We start from the raw sequence: 18,576 nt of genomic DNA on the forward strand, positions 1-18,576 counted from the left end.
AGTCTGATTTGCTGACACTTAACTGCAAAGTTAGAGCCTACAAAATGAGTGGAAGTGGAAGAAAGAGGTCTCATACAAGATCTTCTTTGCCTCTGAGATTCTGTCCACAACATGAGGTGACAGTCTTGTCTCCTCCCAGTGCCGTGAGGGTCACCAGGCCATGAGCACCAAACTCGGTACTTAGTTTTCCCTTCCCAGCCCCTGAACAGTGACACGTTTGGCCCATTACATGCAAAAACACAGAGAATCTCAGCCCCACTGGGGCAGAGCCCATCTCTGCTGGGTGAATCCACCCTTTTAATACTAAGAAGATCAATAACACAGACACCAAGAGGGCTCATTCATTTTAACAGTCGAGCACAACTTTATTAATTCTTCCTAGGAATCATCTCCCCGGGCCCCGCCCACCCCCCACCCCCCACTATCCAAATACAACAGCTACAAGTATTCAAATTTCATAAATGCGATATTGCAAAAGCAGGGGAACTAAGAAAAGCCTTCATAGTGCTGAGATAAAACAATGCTTAATCATGCTCTCAGTACATGCTAGAAAGAAAGAGATCTGCGGGCAGCTGGCAGCCGGCGGCTTGGGAGAAGGATGAACGACAAGCCGAGTAACACAGGACAGCGCTCTCTGTTCTGGTAACTCTGTTGGTATCCAGGTTTAAAAAACAAACAAACAAACAAGCAAACAAGGAACCCTGGAGACACACTTTCAGGGCACAAATGGACCACAGAGGGTAGAGAGGGCCAAGGTTCTCAGACGCCTAGAACTGTGGTTCCCCCTCTTGATCTCACTCTGGTGGAAAGAACTGACTCTGTGAGCCTGTGTCAGAGTAATAGCACAATGAAAATTTGCTGAATGAATGGACTGATACCTGGCTGCAGTGTGAACAGGCCAGACCTAAGTTTCTTTGCTGGGACGTTTTGGGGAGGCAACATTGTCCACGGCAAGCCTGACTTGTCAGGACGGACCTGCAGTGACCTGCACATCCTGGGAGTTTGCCCAAAGGAACAACCAAGTTCTTACTACTGTATCCTGGTCGTCGGAATATGCCCACCCAGCATCAAAATTTGCAGCCAGAACCTCAGGTTCAATACCACATGCTCATTTTATGTTGATTACTATGGAATCTGGAGTGGAATGTGACTAGTGTGAGACCCCCCCACTCCTCCCTGTCCCTTTTGTCTTTTTCACTTTCAATGGCCTTCCTCCTGTTCTCTTCCCTCCCGTCCTCCCCTTTTCTCCTTGTCTTGTGCCCGTCCCCCAGCTTTCTTCTTTCTTCCTCATTACCAAGGTTAAGTAGTTCTAAATATCTGTGGCTCCACAGGGTGGGGCAAGTAAAGCTATTTTTAGTTTCCAGAAATAAGAGCATTTCCAAGAAAAACAAAAAACAAAAAACCCTGTTCCTGGCCAAACTAACAGTGATTCACAGACTCTCTCTTGAACTCATGCATATCTAGAACATTCTACTGGGTGTGAATTCAACACACAGTAAGCTGGGGATTTTGGCTTCCAGGACATAAATTTGATGATGATGATGATGATGATGATGTAAAAATAAACCAGTATTCACACAAGTAAGAGCCATTTTGTGTGTGTATTTAAATAAAACAAGGGGTAGGTGCTATTTTAAAGCAGCTGGGCATATCGGATAAATCTTTGGCACAATCCTTAGTTTAAGACTTTAAATTATTTCGACTTGGGCCTTATATGGTTCTAAATGTCTTTTCATTCATTCATTCATTCATTCAGTAAACTTTCACTGAGTATTCACTCTGCCAAACATCCTTGTAAATGCTCCGATGGCCGTCCTGTCACTCTTAAGTGCTCAATCCTTCTTGGCATATATTATCTCCTAAATATTTGGAAGATTTCATTCACTATGGCGACAATAATTACAAAGATAATACAAGACGGAAAATGAGTGGCCACTCCCTGGATTGTTGCCTCTTTTGGGGAGTACATGAGCCTATCTCCAGGTGGCCTGCTATCACAGAAAGACCCCCAAACCTGGGGCTGCGTGGACTAGATGTGGTCTACGCTTCAGAATCTTTGGGAAGTTACTTCCCCACTTTGAGTCCCTATTTTTTTTTTTTTAATCCTAAACCTGAGTCCAGGAACCCTTGCCCTATCTTTCTCTGGCATTATTATGAGTGAAACATGAAATCAAGTTTGTAAAAGTGCCCCATACAAATGAGAATTATCAGTATCAAACAATCTTTAACATTCCTTTCAGGGAAAACCTTCCCCTTATAGCTTGTTTCTCTCTTTTTTTAAGGGTTGGGGGGCACTTACATGATCAACTAGCATTATTGGGTTAGGTACTTGGCGGCATAACCCACACTGATCTCACGGGAAGACAGCAGTTAGAAGTTTTCCTTGTTGAAAATGAAATGCACTCCCCGGGGCCCGGACTCAGAGTTGGAGATGCACTGTTTACTGAGGGTTTCAGCTAAGGCTTCAGGTCCGCAGAGGAAAACTCCTATTCTGGTACTTCGGGGGAAAGAAAGGAAAAAGAAAACAGGGTCAGGCTTTTGGATGAGACAGACTACAAAGCACGTGAGGGCATTTCCTCTTGATTTTAGGCTCTAGGGCAGAGTCCCCCCTGCTCCTTTGTCTTTTCCTCTGTGGGCCATGTTCAGATTACTCTGTGCGGGAGTGTGGTTCAGCCCTGTTTGTGGGGACAGCTGCAAAAGGCTGTTGACTTCCCTGGGAAAGAGCCCTCAAGGAGAGTTCATAGAAACCTCTGCCACAGAAAAAATGGTGGTGAAGTGATGTTTGTGGACTGGTTCCCTTCAGGGCTCTATGCCAACAGCTGGGTGCGGCTTTATCCTTCTCTGCTTTAGACTCTAAAGCCTAGTTCCTCAAGGTGTGGTCCCAGACCAGTAATTTCCTAGTCAGCTTTTTAAGAATGTAGATTCTCAGGGTGCCTGGGTGGCTCAGTGGGTGAAGCCTCTGCCTTCAGCTCAGGTCATGATCTCAGGGTCCTGGGATGGAGCCCCACTCGGTGGGAAATCTGCTTCTCTCTCTCCCTCTGTCCTTCCCCCTGCTCATGCTATCTCCCCCAAGAAAGTAGAATCTCATCTCCCACCCCAGACCCACTCAGTCAGCATCTGCCTTGTAAAAAGATCCCCAAGTGATTCATATACTCATTAAAGGATAAAAAGCAAAGGTGTGAAAGGTATATTTGTGGTGATTTCTTGAGTTTATCATGTGTTCTAGCAAGACAGAGGATCTCCTCAAACTTCCAGAATGGGTACAGCTTTAATGAAGGCACAAAGGACCATAGGATGTCTGGCAACTTATGATTTTAGACCCCAAAACTAAAACTGAAAGTGGGCACCATATCTCCTTAATGATAAAAGTCTAAATCATATTGAATGAAAAGAAGTAGATACACCAGTGAGATTTAGGAGTCAAAAGAAAAGAGCTAAGTTATGGCCTCACTTGGGAGGAACAGGGTTCAGAAAGGCAGACATGAGCCCCCCTGCCAGCATCTTTGTTTATAATAAGTAATTATTATAATGACTTACTATAATTATAATCCAGGTAAAATTGATAATTATTATAATTACTTACTATAATCATAATCCAGGTAATTTTGGTGTGCTCTAAAGCCTCCCTTGTAAAGTCATATGTATCTGGAAACTTTTATTGGGTGTGAATACAGTAATCTAGGTATTTTAGTTTTCAGAATATACAAATCTAGCTGTGTTTGGGAGCTCCCTCTTTCGGTGACAGCGAAAGGGCTGGATCACCCAACTCCTTACTTTGGGTGTTGACTTGCGATTGTCTTGAATTCATTATCCCAGTTGGGTCGTCCATACAAGGTCTTTTGTTTCAGGCCTGTGATCACATCTTTCTCCTCGTCATGGTGCACGGCAAAGTGATCGGCCTGTGGGAAAGGACACGAATTCACAAAAAAGAGACAGGCTGTAAGGAAAACACCGCTCTATTTACGTATCTCGCAAGCCAAGTTCTCACTACCCATTCTAACCATGTATATATTGGAGGGCTAGAAGGTAGACAAAGATGAACAAACTGGGTCTCCTCAGGGAATTTACAGTCTAGAAGGGCAGACCTTGAAGTATGAGCATGAATAATCCTTTTTGCAGAACAGCGTATCACGAGTGCCACAGGAGAGGTACAACTATCTCAGTGAGAGTGAAGTGGGGAGGCGGAATGGGATGGATATAGGAAGACAAGGTTGGCAGCACTTGGCATTGGGCATGGAAGGTGTGGGTAGGATTTAAATTCTGACTAGTTTTCTCCCTGTTCTACATGTGACTTTCTCTCTTGACCTTAATAGACTCCCACTCCTTTAGGAGAATTGCTAAGAACTAAAACAACCACAGACTAAAATGCACTCATATCTTGGCAACATAATGAGACAACAAATCAAGTCTAAAGCTAGTGTGTGTGTGGGTGTGGGTGTGTGGGTGTGGGTGTGTGGGTGTGTGTGGGTGTGTGTGTGGGTGTGTGGCTGTACATAGTCACCTGTTGTTTTCTGCTACCATTCTAGGGGGTCTCAGTTCGAACAACAGATAGTTTTCATAAAAGTGGTTCATTACATTTATTTAAAACTTGAATCAGATTTTAAAGATTTTTTTTTATTTGACAGAGAGAGAACACAAGTAGGCAGAGAGGCAGGCAGAGAGAGAGGAGGAAGCAGGCTCCCCGCGGAGCAGAGAGCCCGACGTGGGACTTGATCCCAGGACCCCGAGATCATGACCTGAGCCGAAGGCAGCGGCTCAACCCAGTGAGCCACCCAGACGCCCTTGAATCAGATTTTAAATTCACCGGACAGGGGATGGTTGATGGGGATGGAGGAGGTTAACAAGGGTGACCACTGTGATTTAATAATCCTGTAGGGACTAATTTTGTAAAGCAAAACAGTTATTTTGCAATGCAAATAAATTTCTCATCTAAAAAACCGTGTCTGGTTTTTTAAATAATAAAACTGCAAAGTAATTCATAAATTATAGATTTTTTCCCCTTGGGTTTCATTTTTTATCAAATATTTGCTGTTTTGTTTTGTTTTGTTTTTAAATTGCAGAAATGGCATGTGAAATACTTTTTTCTTGGGGTACCTGGGTGGCTCAGTGCGTTGAGCCACTGCCTTCAGTTCAGGTCATGATCTCGGGGTCCTGGGAACGAGTCCCACTTCGCGCTCTCTGCTCAGCAGGGAGCCTGCTTCCCCCCACCCCCGCCTGCCTCTTTGCCTACTTGTGATCTCTATCAAATAAATAAATAAAATCTTTTTTAAAAAATCCTTTTTTCTGGAGCAACAATGTTCATGGTCATCTGTTCCCAGATCTACAATTGCAACAAGACTCTTCTAAGACTTGGAGGATCGATGATAAACAATATGCCAAAACCCAAATGAAGGGTCAGTTTTCACAATCCAAGGTGCTTGTGAAAGTTGCCCAGGAGGGAGGAGGCAATGTGTGGCTATGGCCACCTTTCTCCCTGATACCAGCCAGGTACGGGCAGAGACTCTTGTCTTAGCTCCTTACTCAGGTTGAGCTAATGCTGCTTTTGCTGCTTCCAGGCCAAGTCATTGATGTTTGCTTATTTAGAAAGATTTTAGGGGCCCCTAGGTAGCTCAGTCAGTTAAGCGTCTGTCTTCAGCTCAGGTCATGATCCCAGGGTCCTGGGATCGAGTTCCATATCAGGCTCCCTGCTTGGCAGGGAGTCTGCTTCTCCTTCTGCCTCTCCCTTTGGCTTGTGCTCTCTCTCTCAAATAAATAAATAAAATCTTTTAAAAAAATAAAGAAATATTTTACCCCCTAGGAATCATTAACTTGTTTCAGAGTTTCTCAATTTCAGCACTTTTGACATTTGAGACCAGATAATTCTTTGTTGTGGGTGAGCTGTCTTATAAATTGTAGAATGTTTTCGTTGCTAACATGGGAGCTACACATGCACACACACACATACATATATAATGTGTTATGTTTTATGTATTGTATGTTATATTACACACACATATACAGACATATATGCTATATTATACATATGCACACATATATCATTTTCATTAAATGTATTTTGATTTATTGATAAATGATAATCATGAACTAGTAGGAGTTTCTAAGAGTGCAGGTTCTGGAACATTCTGCCTCTGTCTTTTACTAGTTGGGTGCCCTTGGACAAATGACTTAACCTGTTCTGGCCTTTGCTTTCCTTGTCAGTAAAGTGTGGAGAATAATACCAGCTACTTCATAGGACTGTTGTAAGGATTGAATTTGAAATCTGTGTAATCACTAATAAAAATACCTAGCACATGGGATATGCTTAATAACTATGAGCACTTATTATTACTATTTACTGAATGTATTGTGTGTATTGTAAAATAGACATGAACATAAAATTAAAGGAATATGTATGTGTGTACAGATAGAGGTAGAGATAGGCATAAAGAGAGGGAGAAAGACAGCTAATATTTTCTTCCCATTACCCTGTGGATCATCTTGTCCAGGTGGTTCGAGACCCTTGGAAGAAGCATGACTCTAAGAAGGTCAAAGTCATGGCTCTTATTCCCTGTGGGCTCCCTAGCTTTGATTCCAACTTCGAATCTAATCTCAAGAGTCTGAACGTGTGCGGACACTGAGTGAGAGCGGATGGGCTGGATCTCCCAACTCCACCAACTGTTCTTGGTAAGAATGGAATAGGGAACACTCCAGTAACCAAAGGGAAGTCGGTCTGCCCCGGGGAACTGTGGGAAGGATGCGAGAGCTGGGATCTCGCCCTCACCTGAGACTCATCCCAGCCCGTGAGATAGATGTTATAGCTGAGGAAGCCGGCGTTGTTCCTCTCCTGCATCTGGGTCTCTAGAAGCTGCAGCAAGTCCGCAAACCACTCAAAGGCGTGTGTGTCCCGGCACAGCCAGTAGAAGTATATCTGCAAAAGGTCTCATCAGAATGCACAGACGGGTTTCTACCCCACCCAACCCTGCAACCTTTCCCTGTTTCCCTAGAAACATAGGTTTTCAGAAAGCTCTGGACATCTCACAAGCTAGCTCACATGAACCTGCACAGGCCTTCACCCCGTGGGGCAGTAAATACCTTAGTCTCAGAAATGCATGGCTTAAGAAAACAACATCAGCTCAGCGCTTTCCCTCTGGGTCTGCTCTTGGCCACCTCAAATGCCTGGCTTCCTTTGTCCCGCCTCTCAGAAAGCCCAACTGGCTCTAGGCTAGCTTCACTGCCCGATAATGCCAGACATTCCTGAGTTCCTGGGGGGGGGAGGGCGGGGGAGCTGCTCTTCCTCTACCTTCTCCATATAGCAAAGAGAGAAAGGGGAGAATAAAAAGTCACCGTCTGCTCAATGTCCCTACTCGAGGTTCTCTCTAAAGTGATTCGAATGACTCAGGTTTTATTCAAGATGTCCTTTACCGGGCAATGAAACCAAATGTACATGTGACCAAAAAATGCCCTGGGAATTTACTCTGAGGAGATACCCGTAAGAAAGTAAGTACAAGTTTCATGAAAGGGCGTGTTTCCTGCCCTCCCCTTGCAAAAAAGAAAAAAAAAAAAGGTATTGGGAGACCGGAAAAGCAATCAATCTCAATATCTAAATAGGATGGTAGAAAAATGATTCTGTACCCTCTCAAAGCCACATAAAGAATCATTAAAAAGAATCATTATAAAGGCTGTGACAACACTGAAAAAACACTATGTTTTTTTTTTTTCAAAAAAGTAATCGTACTCAATATTTACAACTTTCCAAGAGTATGTAAACACGTGAGAAAATATTGGACGAGAATCCACAGAAAGGGTAGCTACTGCATCAGGGTTGCTAACATTTTCCGTCCTCACTACCTTTCTTCCCAATTTCTTCTAATGCTCTCCAAGCGCAGTATATTACTTGCAATAATAGACCCACTTATTTATAAGCACATTTGACTTATCAAACAGCCCTTTTATGAGAAGTCTCTCTCTGGAACCACCTGGAACTTGTGTTCACTTCCTTTGGTCTCCACCAGCCTCTGCCCAGAAGGCTCTCTTCCACTTTGCTGGGCCAAGTGGGATGATTGCCCCCCCCCAGCCCTCCAAAAAAATGAAGGGACTCACCTTTTTGAGTCTCAGATTGGTGGCATTGTTGCAGTATTTGTACCAGACAGACTTGAGAATGGACGCAAAGGGTGTGACCCCAATCCCTGCTCCCACTAACATCACCACCTCGTAACTGAACACATCTTCACTGGCTGTGCCGAAGGGCCCGTCCACAGCTATCCTGCAGGGAAGCGTGTGAGGAGGTGGTTAGAGGGTCACCTCGCACTGCAGAGTAGGATGGGGCACAGCTTATGTCCCACCGAACTGGCACAAGGTATCTACAGGGCACACTCTTCTATGAAATGGCTTTCAACTTGGTGTCAACATTGTGGTTCGAAGTAAGAAGAGGAAGTTTTAGCTAACTGAGAACATTTGGTAACTCTCAGGGGCATTTTTTTTCATCTCTCCACCCTTTCACCAACCACCCCCCCCCACACACACACACATACACACACACACCTGTACCTCTTGCCAGGGCATCCCACAGTTGAAATTCCTGCTTACATTGCACGCTGAAGTACAGTGCAAACTTTCTGTCATAGCATCTTGTGAATTTAAAATCTTCACTTTTCATTTGTCTATTCATTGAGTCAAGCAACAAGCTTTTCTTGAGCATCTACTAAGTGCCCGGCACCATCTCAGGCACGTGGGAAAAAGGGGGCAAAGTGGATAATATATGGCATTTACCTTCAAAAAACATAGGTCAATTAAATTTTAAGAATATCCTTGATGGGGCACCTGGGTGGCTCAGTTGGGTAAGCAACTGCCTTCAGCTCAGGTCATGATCTCAGGTTCCTAGGATCAAGCCCCATGTCGGGCTCCTTGCTCAGCGGGGAGCCTGTTTCTCCCTCTCACTCTGCCTGCTACTCTGCCTGCTTGTGCACTCTCTCTATCAAATAACTAAAAATAAAAATTTTAAAAATAAATAAATAAAACAAACATATCCTGAAGAGATGTGTTCCCTCTATCTTTAAAAAAAAAAAAAAAGAATATCTTTTATAACTTCATTTGTTAGAAAAGTTAATATACCTTGGCCTTGACCCTTACATATTTAAAGGAATTTGGGAACACTCATTACTAATATTTGATTCAATAATTTCTATTTGACACAAGATTTATAAGTATATGCTTAAACGCACCACACACATAAAATGGGGAACACCGACATAGCTACCTATATTTGTAGAACTTGTGTGTTTGCTCACCCCCGGGAGACAGTGTAGTGAGAGATGGGAAAAGGGGAGCTATTGGGGGACAGTTTTCGTGAACTTGTACACTTCTGTAAATATGCTCTTTGTGCTTACTTAGGTAGTTTCCAAGCATCCTGAAACTCCTGCTTATCACAGCCACAAGCATTGAAAAGTCCTTCCGTCCAGTCCCCAACGATCCGAATATGGATGCTGAAGAAGTCTTCCTCAGGGGCAGAGGTCAGTGTGAAAGGGTGCCACTCCAGCCTGGACACCTTGGGGCACTTGACGAAAATGTATTGTCCCACCTCCATCTTGAATCCCTTCTTCTTCATCTGTAGCTCGATGGTTTTGAAAGGGTGAGTGACCACCTACAAAACAAAACGTGTCTCTGGGGGGCGCCTGGGTGGCTCAGTGGGTTAAGCCTCTGCCTTTGGCTCAGGTCATGATCTTAGGGTCCTGGGATCGAGCCCCACATCGAGCTCTCTGCTCAGTGGGGAGCCTGCTTCCTCCTCTCTCTCTCTGCCTGCCTCTCGGCCTACTTGTGATCTCTCTCTCTCTCTCTGTCAAATAAATAAATAAAATCTTTTTTTAAAAAGTCTCTGGAAACTACAATTTCCTCCAAATACTTGCCTTTTCAGTGTCCATACGGACAAAAGGCTGAGCTAAGATGCCACCCACACATCCTCTGTTCAAGTCCAAAGAGGCATTTCCTCGAGTGCATGCGTCTCATCTCTTGTGGCTTGTCCTCAGCTGGAGCCCATGGCCTGCCAAATCCCAGACATCTTCCCAGCCCACTCCCTGGAGGATCTGCTGAGGCTGCAGCTGCAACCGAGTGAGAGTCATTCATTTCCTCCCCAACCCTGGCCATCTTTCCTTTTACAGGTTCATCTCCTCAGAACACACCTCCATCAATCCTCTGTCTGCAACTCTCTGTCTCCAAGTCTTTGCCAGGGAGTCCGGCCCAAGACATCAGCCTACTGTGATATTTTTTTCTCCAAAAAGTCAAGGCACATGCTAGAAACAGGAAGAAGAGATGGCTGCCTGCTCAGCCTTCCTGTCTCCCCAGGGGACGATCGAGAGCCTTGGCAGCTGGATAGAAGAAGGGGACCCTATTGGCTGGCAATATAGACACATCCCACAAACCAAGCCAAATGTACTCGTCTTTGTCCTGAGTCATACCTTGAACCTGCCTGATTGCATGCATTGTGTTTACATTTCTACCTATCTGGGAAGTACATCATCGGTCTATCCCAAAGTCAGCTCCCACCCACCCATTCTCCGTGTGTTCAAGGGTTCATGACAGCTTTGTTTGTAACAACAAACAATTGGAAACAGTCCAAACACCCATCAACTGGTGAGGTGGTAAATAATTTAAAAAAAAAAAAAGCAGTCCAAAGAAAAGCTGTCATTACAATACAGAGAGCAATACATCGTTTCTGGGACAATTTCTGAGATACTGAGGACTTTCTATGTACAACTAAAAAAACAAACCAAGGGGCATCAAGGCAAAGAAAAATCAATAGAAACAAAATTGCAGCTCCCTAAATGTTGACCGAAGGTGCCAAGCTTTTCTTTCTGTGAGTGAGGAGGGTTAAGGCAGGAAATCCTTTCAATAAATATTGCCAAGCATTTCCAAAACTTGTGATTTCACTCCATCTTAAATGATTAAGCAGCACCCAACATCCTTTCATCACCGAAATAAAGAATCTTAAAGCTTCATTTTGAAGCCAAAAAATAAAAATCGACAAAAATTATTTTGAAAATGATGTTTACCGTGTTGCAATTTTGTATGGTGAGAACATTCTTTTGGCTGCCCCAGGTGAAACTGGGATTAAATGAAATAAAACACACTAGCAGAACTGACACCCTGTTTCTTAGTTGTTTTTTACTTTTTGAGAAGAACATGAATATCTGTTTTTATGAGAAGAAAACGAGTATCTATTTTCTCCACAGGAAAGCAGATTTGTTTTTAAAATATGTTCGAGAAAAATACTTGCCTGCTTAGTCAGGTCTAGCCTAGTAAGGAAAATTTTGTGGCAGCCTTTCTTGCTCTTCTGTGGGCTTTTTCTTTTCATATAGTGTAAGTATCATAAAAGGAGAACTGCTATAGCTTCCTATATTTCATGATTTCCAGTGCCAGCCGGACTAACTTTACTCTGGCCTTCCACAGATGCCAAGAAAGAAAAGCTAGGGAGGGCAGGGAGAATTCATATGTTTTGCAAGAATAACCCATACTAGGCTTTTAGTAAACACTTTTTAAACTGTATTGAATTGAATTCAATTTTATTTGATGAAACTAGTTTTGTCTCTTGTTTCCTGAAACTATAACCAGGAGTTTCTATTTCTATTTATTGAGTTGGATATTTATTTAGTTAGTAATGAGAAGCAGCAGAGAAACAAAACGCATGATATTCTGTGATGACATTCACAGTACACAAAGAAGGTAAAGGGAGACCAACAAAACTACCTCCACCTCGGTCAGACCTGACCTTGGCTCCCTGGTTCTTTTGGCGTCTGAGTATTTTAAGGCTCAGTGTGTACCCTTTAGAACTCACGTGTTTTGCTTCTTCACTCTTACCCGCCCACGTCATCGCTGGATGCCACTGGATCATCCTCCTCTCTCTTTCTCTCCATACACACACACACACACACACACGCATGCGTGCGCGCGCGCACACACACACACACACACACACACACTGAGAGAGAGGAAGAGAGAGTTTTATTCATGCACACAAAACAGTCCACTTTATTTTTCAACAGAAAATGTTAATTTGGGGGTGCCTGGGTGGCTCAGTGGGTTAAAGCCTCTGCCTTCAGGCTCAGGTCGTGATCCCAGGGTCCTGGGATCGAGCCCCGCATCAGGTTTTCTGCTCAGTGAGGAGCCTGCTCCTCCCTCTCTCTCTGCCTGCCTCTCTGCCTACTTGTGATCTCTGTCTGTCAAATAAATAAATAAAATCTTTTTAAAAGAAAGAAAGAAAATGTTGATTTGTATTTCCCCCGGTTAAAAGGTTCAACCATCATCAAGCTAAGTATACCAACTGAATTCAACCATAGCTCTTCTCTCTGTTCTACATTTAATCAAAAGAAACCAAGTGAAAGACAGCTCCGATCAACGGTACAGACAACTTCGGTAGACTTGTCCATGTTATAGTTAGATACGATTAGTTATTCTTAAACCAGACAATACCTTAGTGATGACCACCTTCTGTTGGGATCGCCAAAACCGCACCAGCCTCTCACAGAGATACAGAAACATGGGACCCACTATCCACTTCCACGTCTGTAATCAGAGCAAAAGATGAAAATGGCATGTATTCAGGGGTAAGAGCTAATAAAAGATTAATGGGAATGAAAAATTTCCAAAGTCAAGTTAATCTTTGTAAGCTTGTTTAAATATTTGATATCCGATATCACAATTATTGTATAAATTTCTTATACAACAGAATGCATGAAAAATATCGAAAGTTAAAATAAAATCTTAAGGGGCGCCTGGGTGGCTCAGTGGGTTAAGCCGCTGCCTTCGGCTCAGGTCATGATCTCAGGGTCCTGGGATCGAGTCCCACATCGGGCTCTCTGCTCAGCAGGGAGCCTGCTTCCTTCTCTCTCTCTCTGCCTGCCTCTCAGTGTACTTGTAATTTCTCTCTGTCAAATAAATAAATAAATAAAATCTTTAAAAAAATAAAATAAAATAAAATAAAAATAAAATCTTAAGCCAATAGAAATGAGCATTGTCCTTGGCCACATTGGGGAACTTTATCTACAGTATAAAACTTTCCCAAGAGGAACTGCCCACAAGAATGGGATTTCCTCCTGGTGTTGCAACAGCAGTTGCAGTAACCCTACAGCAGAACAAGATTAGTTTCAGAATTAACATTTCTCTTAAGGATAGCATTTCAACAACAACATATTTTTAATGCAACATTGTAGTTGCTTTCTCTCAACCATGCAGTCAAAGCTTAATCTTTTGCAAGATAAGAAATTTCATGCAAGAATTTAGCTGTTTCTCCAACATCCTTGTGAGTTCTGGGAGCTATGCAATGCACCTGCTGAACAGGAACAAGGCCAAAGATTTTCAGATTTCTTTAGATTCCTCTCTTGTCAGAATCTTCAATGCTTCGCCACACTGGAATTAACCTGTAGTATTACTGGCTATATGAAAACCTTTAGGGTAAACAGATCCATCCTGGGACTCCCGTCAGTTAGGTTCCCAGTTTAATACCTAAAGTAGTAAAGAGCTTTAGGAGGCGATATCATTTAAAAGATGGCATTTCAGAATGGATTCCAAGAAAGAAAAAGAAATCACAAAGGGCTTCCTATAGTCTCACCTATGATCTTTCTATTAAATGTTTCAAGGTAACTTTAGATTGGAAGTTGAGAGCACTGAATGTCCCACCTCCCACCAAAATTGAAGACTATCTGCCCGCAAGTCAGATATATTCTGCTGCTGGCCTTTGTTTTCATGGCACAGGTTTTCAAAATAGCCTGGCACCACCCATCTCTTTCCTAGGAAATCGAACATAATGAGGTGTTGGACATCGCCTCTACTCGCAGAAACCCAGAAGCTCCTTTGAGGTAGATGCCTGTTAAGTGCCCTGATTCCAGCTGTCTTCAAGGAAGGGTGCGTTCCCTTAACCCATAAGAGGACCTGCAATACAGTTTCTTTTCTACCTTTTCCATTGATGTGCGCATGTACCGGGGGCAGTTTGTTGATACATCTGGTTGCTTTCATTAATGGGCAAGGATGCTTAAAGTTATTAAGTCTCTGGACAGCAGACTGTGTCTTAGAAGAAGAAAATTCCTATGTTAAGAGAGTAGGAAAAAAGAAAGGACAAAATGGGGTAGGACTTTTGTCTTTACATTATACTGTGCTTAAAAAAAAATAATAATAATCCTGTTCAGAAGCAAGCCCTGTACCAACGTTGATTTTTGCCTAGCTTTAGACCGGTAGTTGGCATGGTAACCAATAAGGTACACTGCTTGTCCATGGAGGAAAATAAATGAAGAACACAGGGCCCACTTCTCAACGGAGAGGAGATATTGAGAATACATCAAACTTTGCAGAGCACACAACAGGAGCACCCAGTGGAAGGTGAATATTCTACCATGTTTTCCCTTAGTCATCCTTGCTATACTCTTGTGTTGGTATAAACCTGGATGTCCAGTGTCCTTTATGTGGTGCAGACATGGCCCCTGATGCTTAAAGGCAGCCCTATGAGTTACTTCATCAGTTTCCTTCCCAGCTTTGAAAGCTGTACAGAAAGTCTTACTTCGTGGTATCTGAAAAAGCCCTAAGCTCCTTATGAGCGATTATCTGAGCTATCCAACTCAGCTCAGAATGGAATCCCTCTGGAAATCATTAATGTGGCCCTCACATCCAGAAGAGAAGAGATGGAATTTCTTGAACCCCCAACAGCACTTCCAAAAAGCAATGCTTTTCCAAGTTTTATATCAGGTTGTTCGTAATAGACCAATGCAATCCTTACCTTTCAAGAAATAATTCCAGACAAGTATAGGAGAAAAAAGTAGATACTTATACCATTCTAACAGTTCCGTGGCATTTGTAACAGACAGCTCTATGACATTTGTACATATTTCTGAGACACAGTTGGAAGATTATTGGTAAAGAAATTATAATTGTAACAATGAACTATACATACCATAGGAGGGTTCCCAGCGAACTGTGGGATTGCACATTTTCCTGGTTTTCCCCATTCTGAGGGATCTTTGTCACACTTTTCAGGGTTGTCTTTGTCTAAACTCTCTTGGGTTTGCTGGCGAACAATTCGCCTGAGGAGGAAATGTAAGTCCAGACCATTTAGTAGCAAGAAACTAAGTTCTTCGCTTTTTGAGAATCTGGGCATATTTCAAGTATTCTAGAATGGATCCTGTACTTCCTACTTAACAGTGATATCTCATTAACCCTTCTGAGTAGATTTGAGGAAAGGAAAGAAAATGTCTTCCTCAGCAATAGAAAAAAAAAACATTAGCACAATGGCACAAAGAATACGTAAGTTTTGGATCATATCAATACCTGTTTCCTTAAAGGGAGCATTTGTGCTTCTGTTTCAAGTATTATTTCCATTTACAAACAAACAGACCAAAACAGGAAAACTGCAAATCTAACAGAGCAAGTACTCGCCCATACAGTGCCTTTGTGGGAATTACAAAGAGATGTCCCCTCTGTGAGGACAGTCCTAGAAGCAAAGAGCTTGGCCAGCGAAGCATAGGCTAATATTACACGCCATGGACAGGTGCCCCTGTGTGGTTGACCATCACACACAGTAGCTCTGAGGCTTAATCCAAGCACTTCATCTGATGTTCCAAAATTGTCTCAATGAAACTGAAAGTGTTGAAATCAATTTAAGGAGACTTTGCGGAGACTCAGACATTCTCACAGATATCAACACTAATGGTGCGTCCTTGGAGGCACTAAGAGCCTGGTCATTTCCATTCCCCAGATTTCAGCTGAGCAACTGCTAACACATAAGACAATATGGGTTTAGTGGGACCAGAGGAAAGCAGATGCAAAGTCAAGTGAGTCATGTTCCTGACCTCAAGGAACTTAAACAGCAGGGTCTTCAGAAAATATACTAAGAGACACAGAAGGCCCCCTTTGTAGTAGCTGTATGGGGGACCTAAAATGTGGTGTGCCACGTGGTATATTCTGTGAATGTTTTAATCCAAGGCTGTCAACCATCCTTTTCTACCCTAGGCCTTGGGGCCGAGAGTTACCGTGTACTGAGCATCTATTATGTGCCAGGCCAGAGGAAAGTTACTCTACACAAATTATCTCAGTTGTAACCCCATAACAAGCCTGGATGGTAAGTACTGGCACCCCAGTTGACATACGAGAACGCTGAGGCTTAGAAAAACCGGTAACAGAAAGTGATTTGTAACAGAAAGCAGAATGATTTGGAGAAAACAATTTTGGGCCCGTCAGACAGCCTTGGTTTCAAATCCCAGGTCCACTCCTTGATAGTTTGGTGGCCTTGGGCAAGTTATTTAACTTCTTCTGTGCCTCAGTTTCTTCAGCTGTGAAATCGGTCTAATAATACCTAACTAAACCTGTATTTTAGTAATCAATTGACCTGATGCATAAAATATGCCAGCACACAGTAAGAGTCCCACAACTGATAACTGTCAAAATTCCTGAGGGCCAAGTTCACATGGGGAGTAAGTGAGAGAAAACAAAATTAGATTCTCTCCTCTTCTCTGCGCCAGGACCAGAAGTCAGAAAACCTGGATTTTAATCCCAGTTCAGCTGCTGCCTTGGCCCTGAGACTGTAAGCAATCAGCCAGCCAGTGTAGGTGGCAGATTCTTTTCAGACGGCGAGTGGGGCAAATACACGTCCTCGCCTGCTCCAAAGGAAAATGCATCATTGTGAAACTATACAGACATAAAGTGGGGGATTACTAAGCTAGGGAGGGGAAGAGCCTCATTTTTTGTGTCTGGATTCTCTGAAACAGCTGGGTTCTGACCAAATCCCATTTAAAGATACTCATTTGCTTTAAGAGAGGCCAGAGTTCTTTGTCTACACAGATTTTTCAGAGCTTACAAAGGGTTGATCAGAGGTCAGAGTCAGCAAGTCGGTCAAGAATGCATATGAGTAATTGCCCGATGCTACTTCTTCCCACCCTTTCCCTTTTCACACTTAGGCATCTCTAGGCCAACTTGGCTCCCAGGAGAGTCACTGAGCCTTGAGCATGTGCTCTCCTGATGCTTAGTTACGTGGAGCCCGAAACCCACCAGGGGACTTCCCCAGGCCTGCTTTTGTGTGCAGGTGGGAGAATCAGCTGCTGTGAAACAGCATAAAAAGGAAACCCAGTATAAAATAGGATTCCCCATAAGACCTACTGTGCCAACCACACATGCAGGCTCTCTATGAGCATATTCGTCACCACTGGCCTGAGACCACCTGGGCCCCAGTCCCCCAGGATATGGGGATGTGAGAGTATCTCTAGAATGAGTGCTCGATAGAAGTGAGCTCTTACCTTTATTGTGTTAGAATACTGGAAGGCAATAACCTTCTAGTATTGCCCACCGTGCCAGAGAGCAGTCCTCATGCACCGTAGATAATCAATACATGTCCAGCTTGAATCAAAGTTCACTGAACTACAGCAAACCCTGTCGCCTGGTTAATCAGGTGCCCCTCTAGTTTGGGAGTTTGTCTAATTTAGTAGAGATTGAGCCATAAGAACATCACTGCAGACATCCAAGACCCCTCTAGCACCCTTAACGTGTTTCACACCGTTGCAGAGGTACTCAAACATTGGTGCATTTTTCAAGCTTGTTAGAATGAACTGCCTTAATAATAGCTATTGTTAAATTACCACAGAAATAATAGCTATTCATTGGTGTGAGAAACTGAAATGCTGCTGAGTGGTCTCTGTCCAACTGACCTCTGGTGTCCCCTCATATTCCCTCAGCAGACAGACTCGCCACACACAGACTAGGTCACGGTGCCTCCGACAGCATCACACCTAGAAATTAAAGGATTTAAACACTCACTCAGCTCCATGGATGGCGAGGCCAATGAAGAAGATCACAAAAAGGTGGTGCGTGTACCAAAACACTTCAAAGTAAGACCTCCGGATGGTTTTGGCAGAGGAGGTGATAATAAGAATGAGGCACAGGGTGATCACGATACCAGTGATGCCAGCCACGCGGGTCACAGCCACATACAGGCCTCCCTCAGGATTCTGCAAAATACAAACACACACACACACACACACACATTATCCGTAGGCTCTCAAATACAGGATGACCTATTTATAAAGTGTCTGGTGTATAGGCCAATAGATATTTTCATTCCTCCCTTTCAATAATCCTAACCATCCTTCACAGAGTGAAATAGATTTGGAATAGGTATTTCTCAATTTAAAACGGTCTTATGTGGTCGAGGTGTCATAGGAAGTACTAACTGATAGGCTGAAATAGTTCTAAGGGAGTATTGAACAAATAGTTCTAAGGGAGCCAACTGTAAGATGTCCTAAAAGAGTCTGAGGTTCTTTCTCCCTTTGGTTTGGAAAGGGCCACAGTGCTTAGTGGGCAAATGTATTCTGGACATGCCCCCCATCTTAGGCTGGGTTCCCCTGAAGCAGACAGACCTTGAGATGAGGATTCATGAGTAAGTGATTTTAAAAAGGTGTGCTCCAAAAGACACTGGTAAGAAGATGGGCAACAGGATAGGAAAGAGGGAGAAGTCAAACAGGAGGGTGAGCTCAGGCCAAGTCTTTAGTGAAGGTTGCTTCAAAGTTCATCCTGACTCAAGGCAAGGAAGCTGGCCTTTCATGGCCTGCACCCCACAGGTATTGGCTAATG

General features: G+C 43.3%; 1 protein-coding gene across 1 annotated transcript in view; it reads right to left on the minus strand.

The window, feature by feature from the left end:
• Positions 1 to 340: 340 nt before the first annotated feature.
• CYBB (cytochrome b-245 beta chain) overlaps positions 341 to 18,576 on the minus strand; it is a 35,889-nt gene continuing 17,653 nt past the window's right edge. Inside the window, exons 6-13 of the mRNA XM_082717898.1 lie at positions 17,764 to 17,954; positions 14,912 to 15,041; positions 12,442 to 12,534; positions 9,366 to 9,619; positions 8,080 to 8,242; positions 6,761 to 6,907; positions 3,775 to 3,899; positions 341 to 2,497 (exon numbers count right to left, since the gene is read on the minus strand). Of these exons, the coding sequence (XP_082574024.1) occupies positions 2,371 to 2,497; positions 3,775 to 3,899; positions 6,761 to 6,907; positions 8,080 to 8,242; positions 9,366 to 9,619; positions 12,442 to 12,534; positions 14,912 to 15,041; positions 17,764 to 17,954 (1,230 nt within the window). The 3' untranslated portion in view covers positions 341 to 2,370. The remainder of the gene's footprint in view (positions 2,498 to 3,774; positions 3,900 to 6,760; positions 6,908 to 8,079; positions 8,243 to 9,365; positions 9,620 to 12,441; positions 12,535 to 14,911; positions 15,042 to 17,763; positions 17,955 to 18,576) is intronic.

The sequence above is a fragment of the Mustela nivalis genome (genome assembly GCF_964662115.1).
Source record: "Mustela nivalis genome assembly, chromosome: X".
NCBI lineage: Eukaryota > Metazoa > Chordata > Mammalia > Carnivora > Mustelidae > Mustela > Mustela nivalis.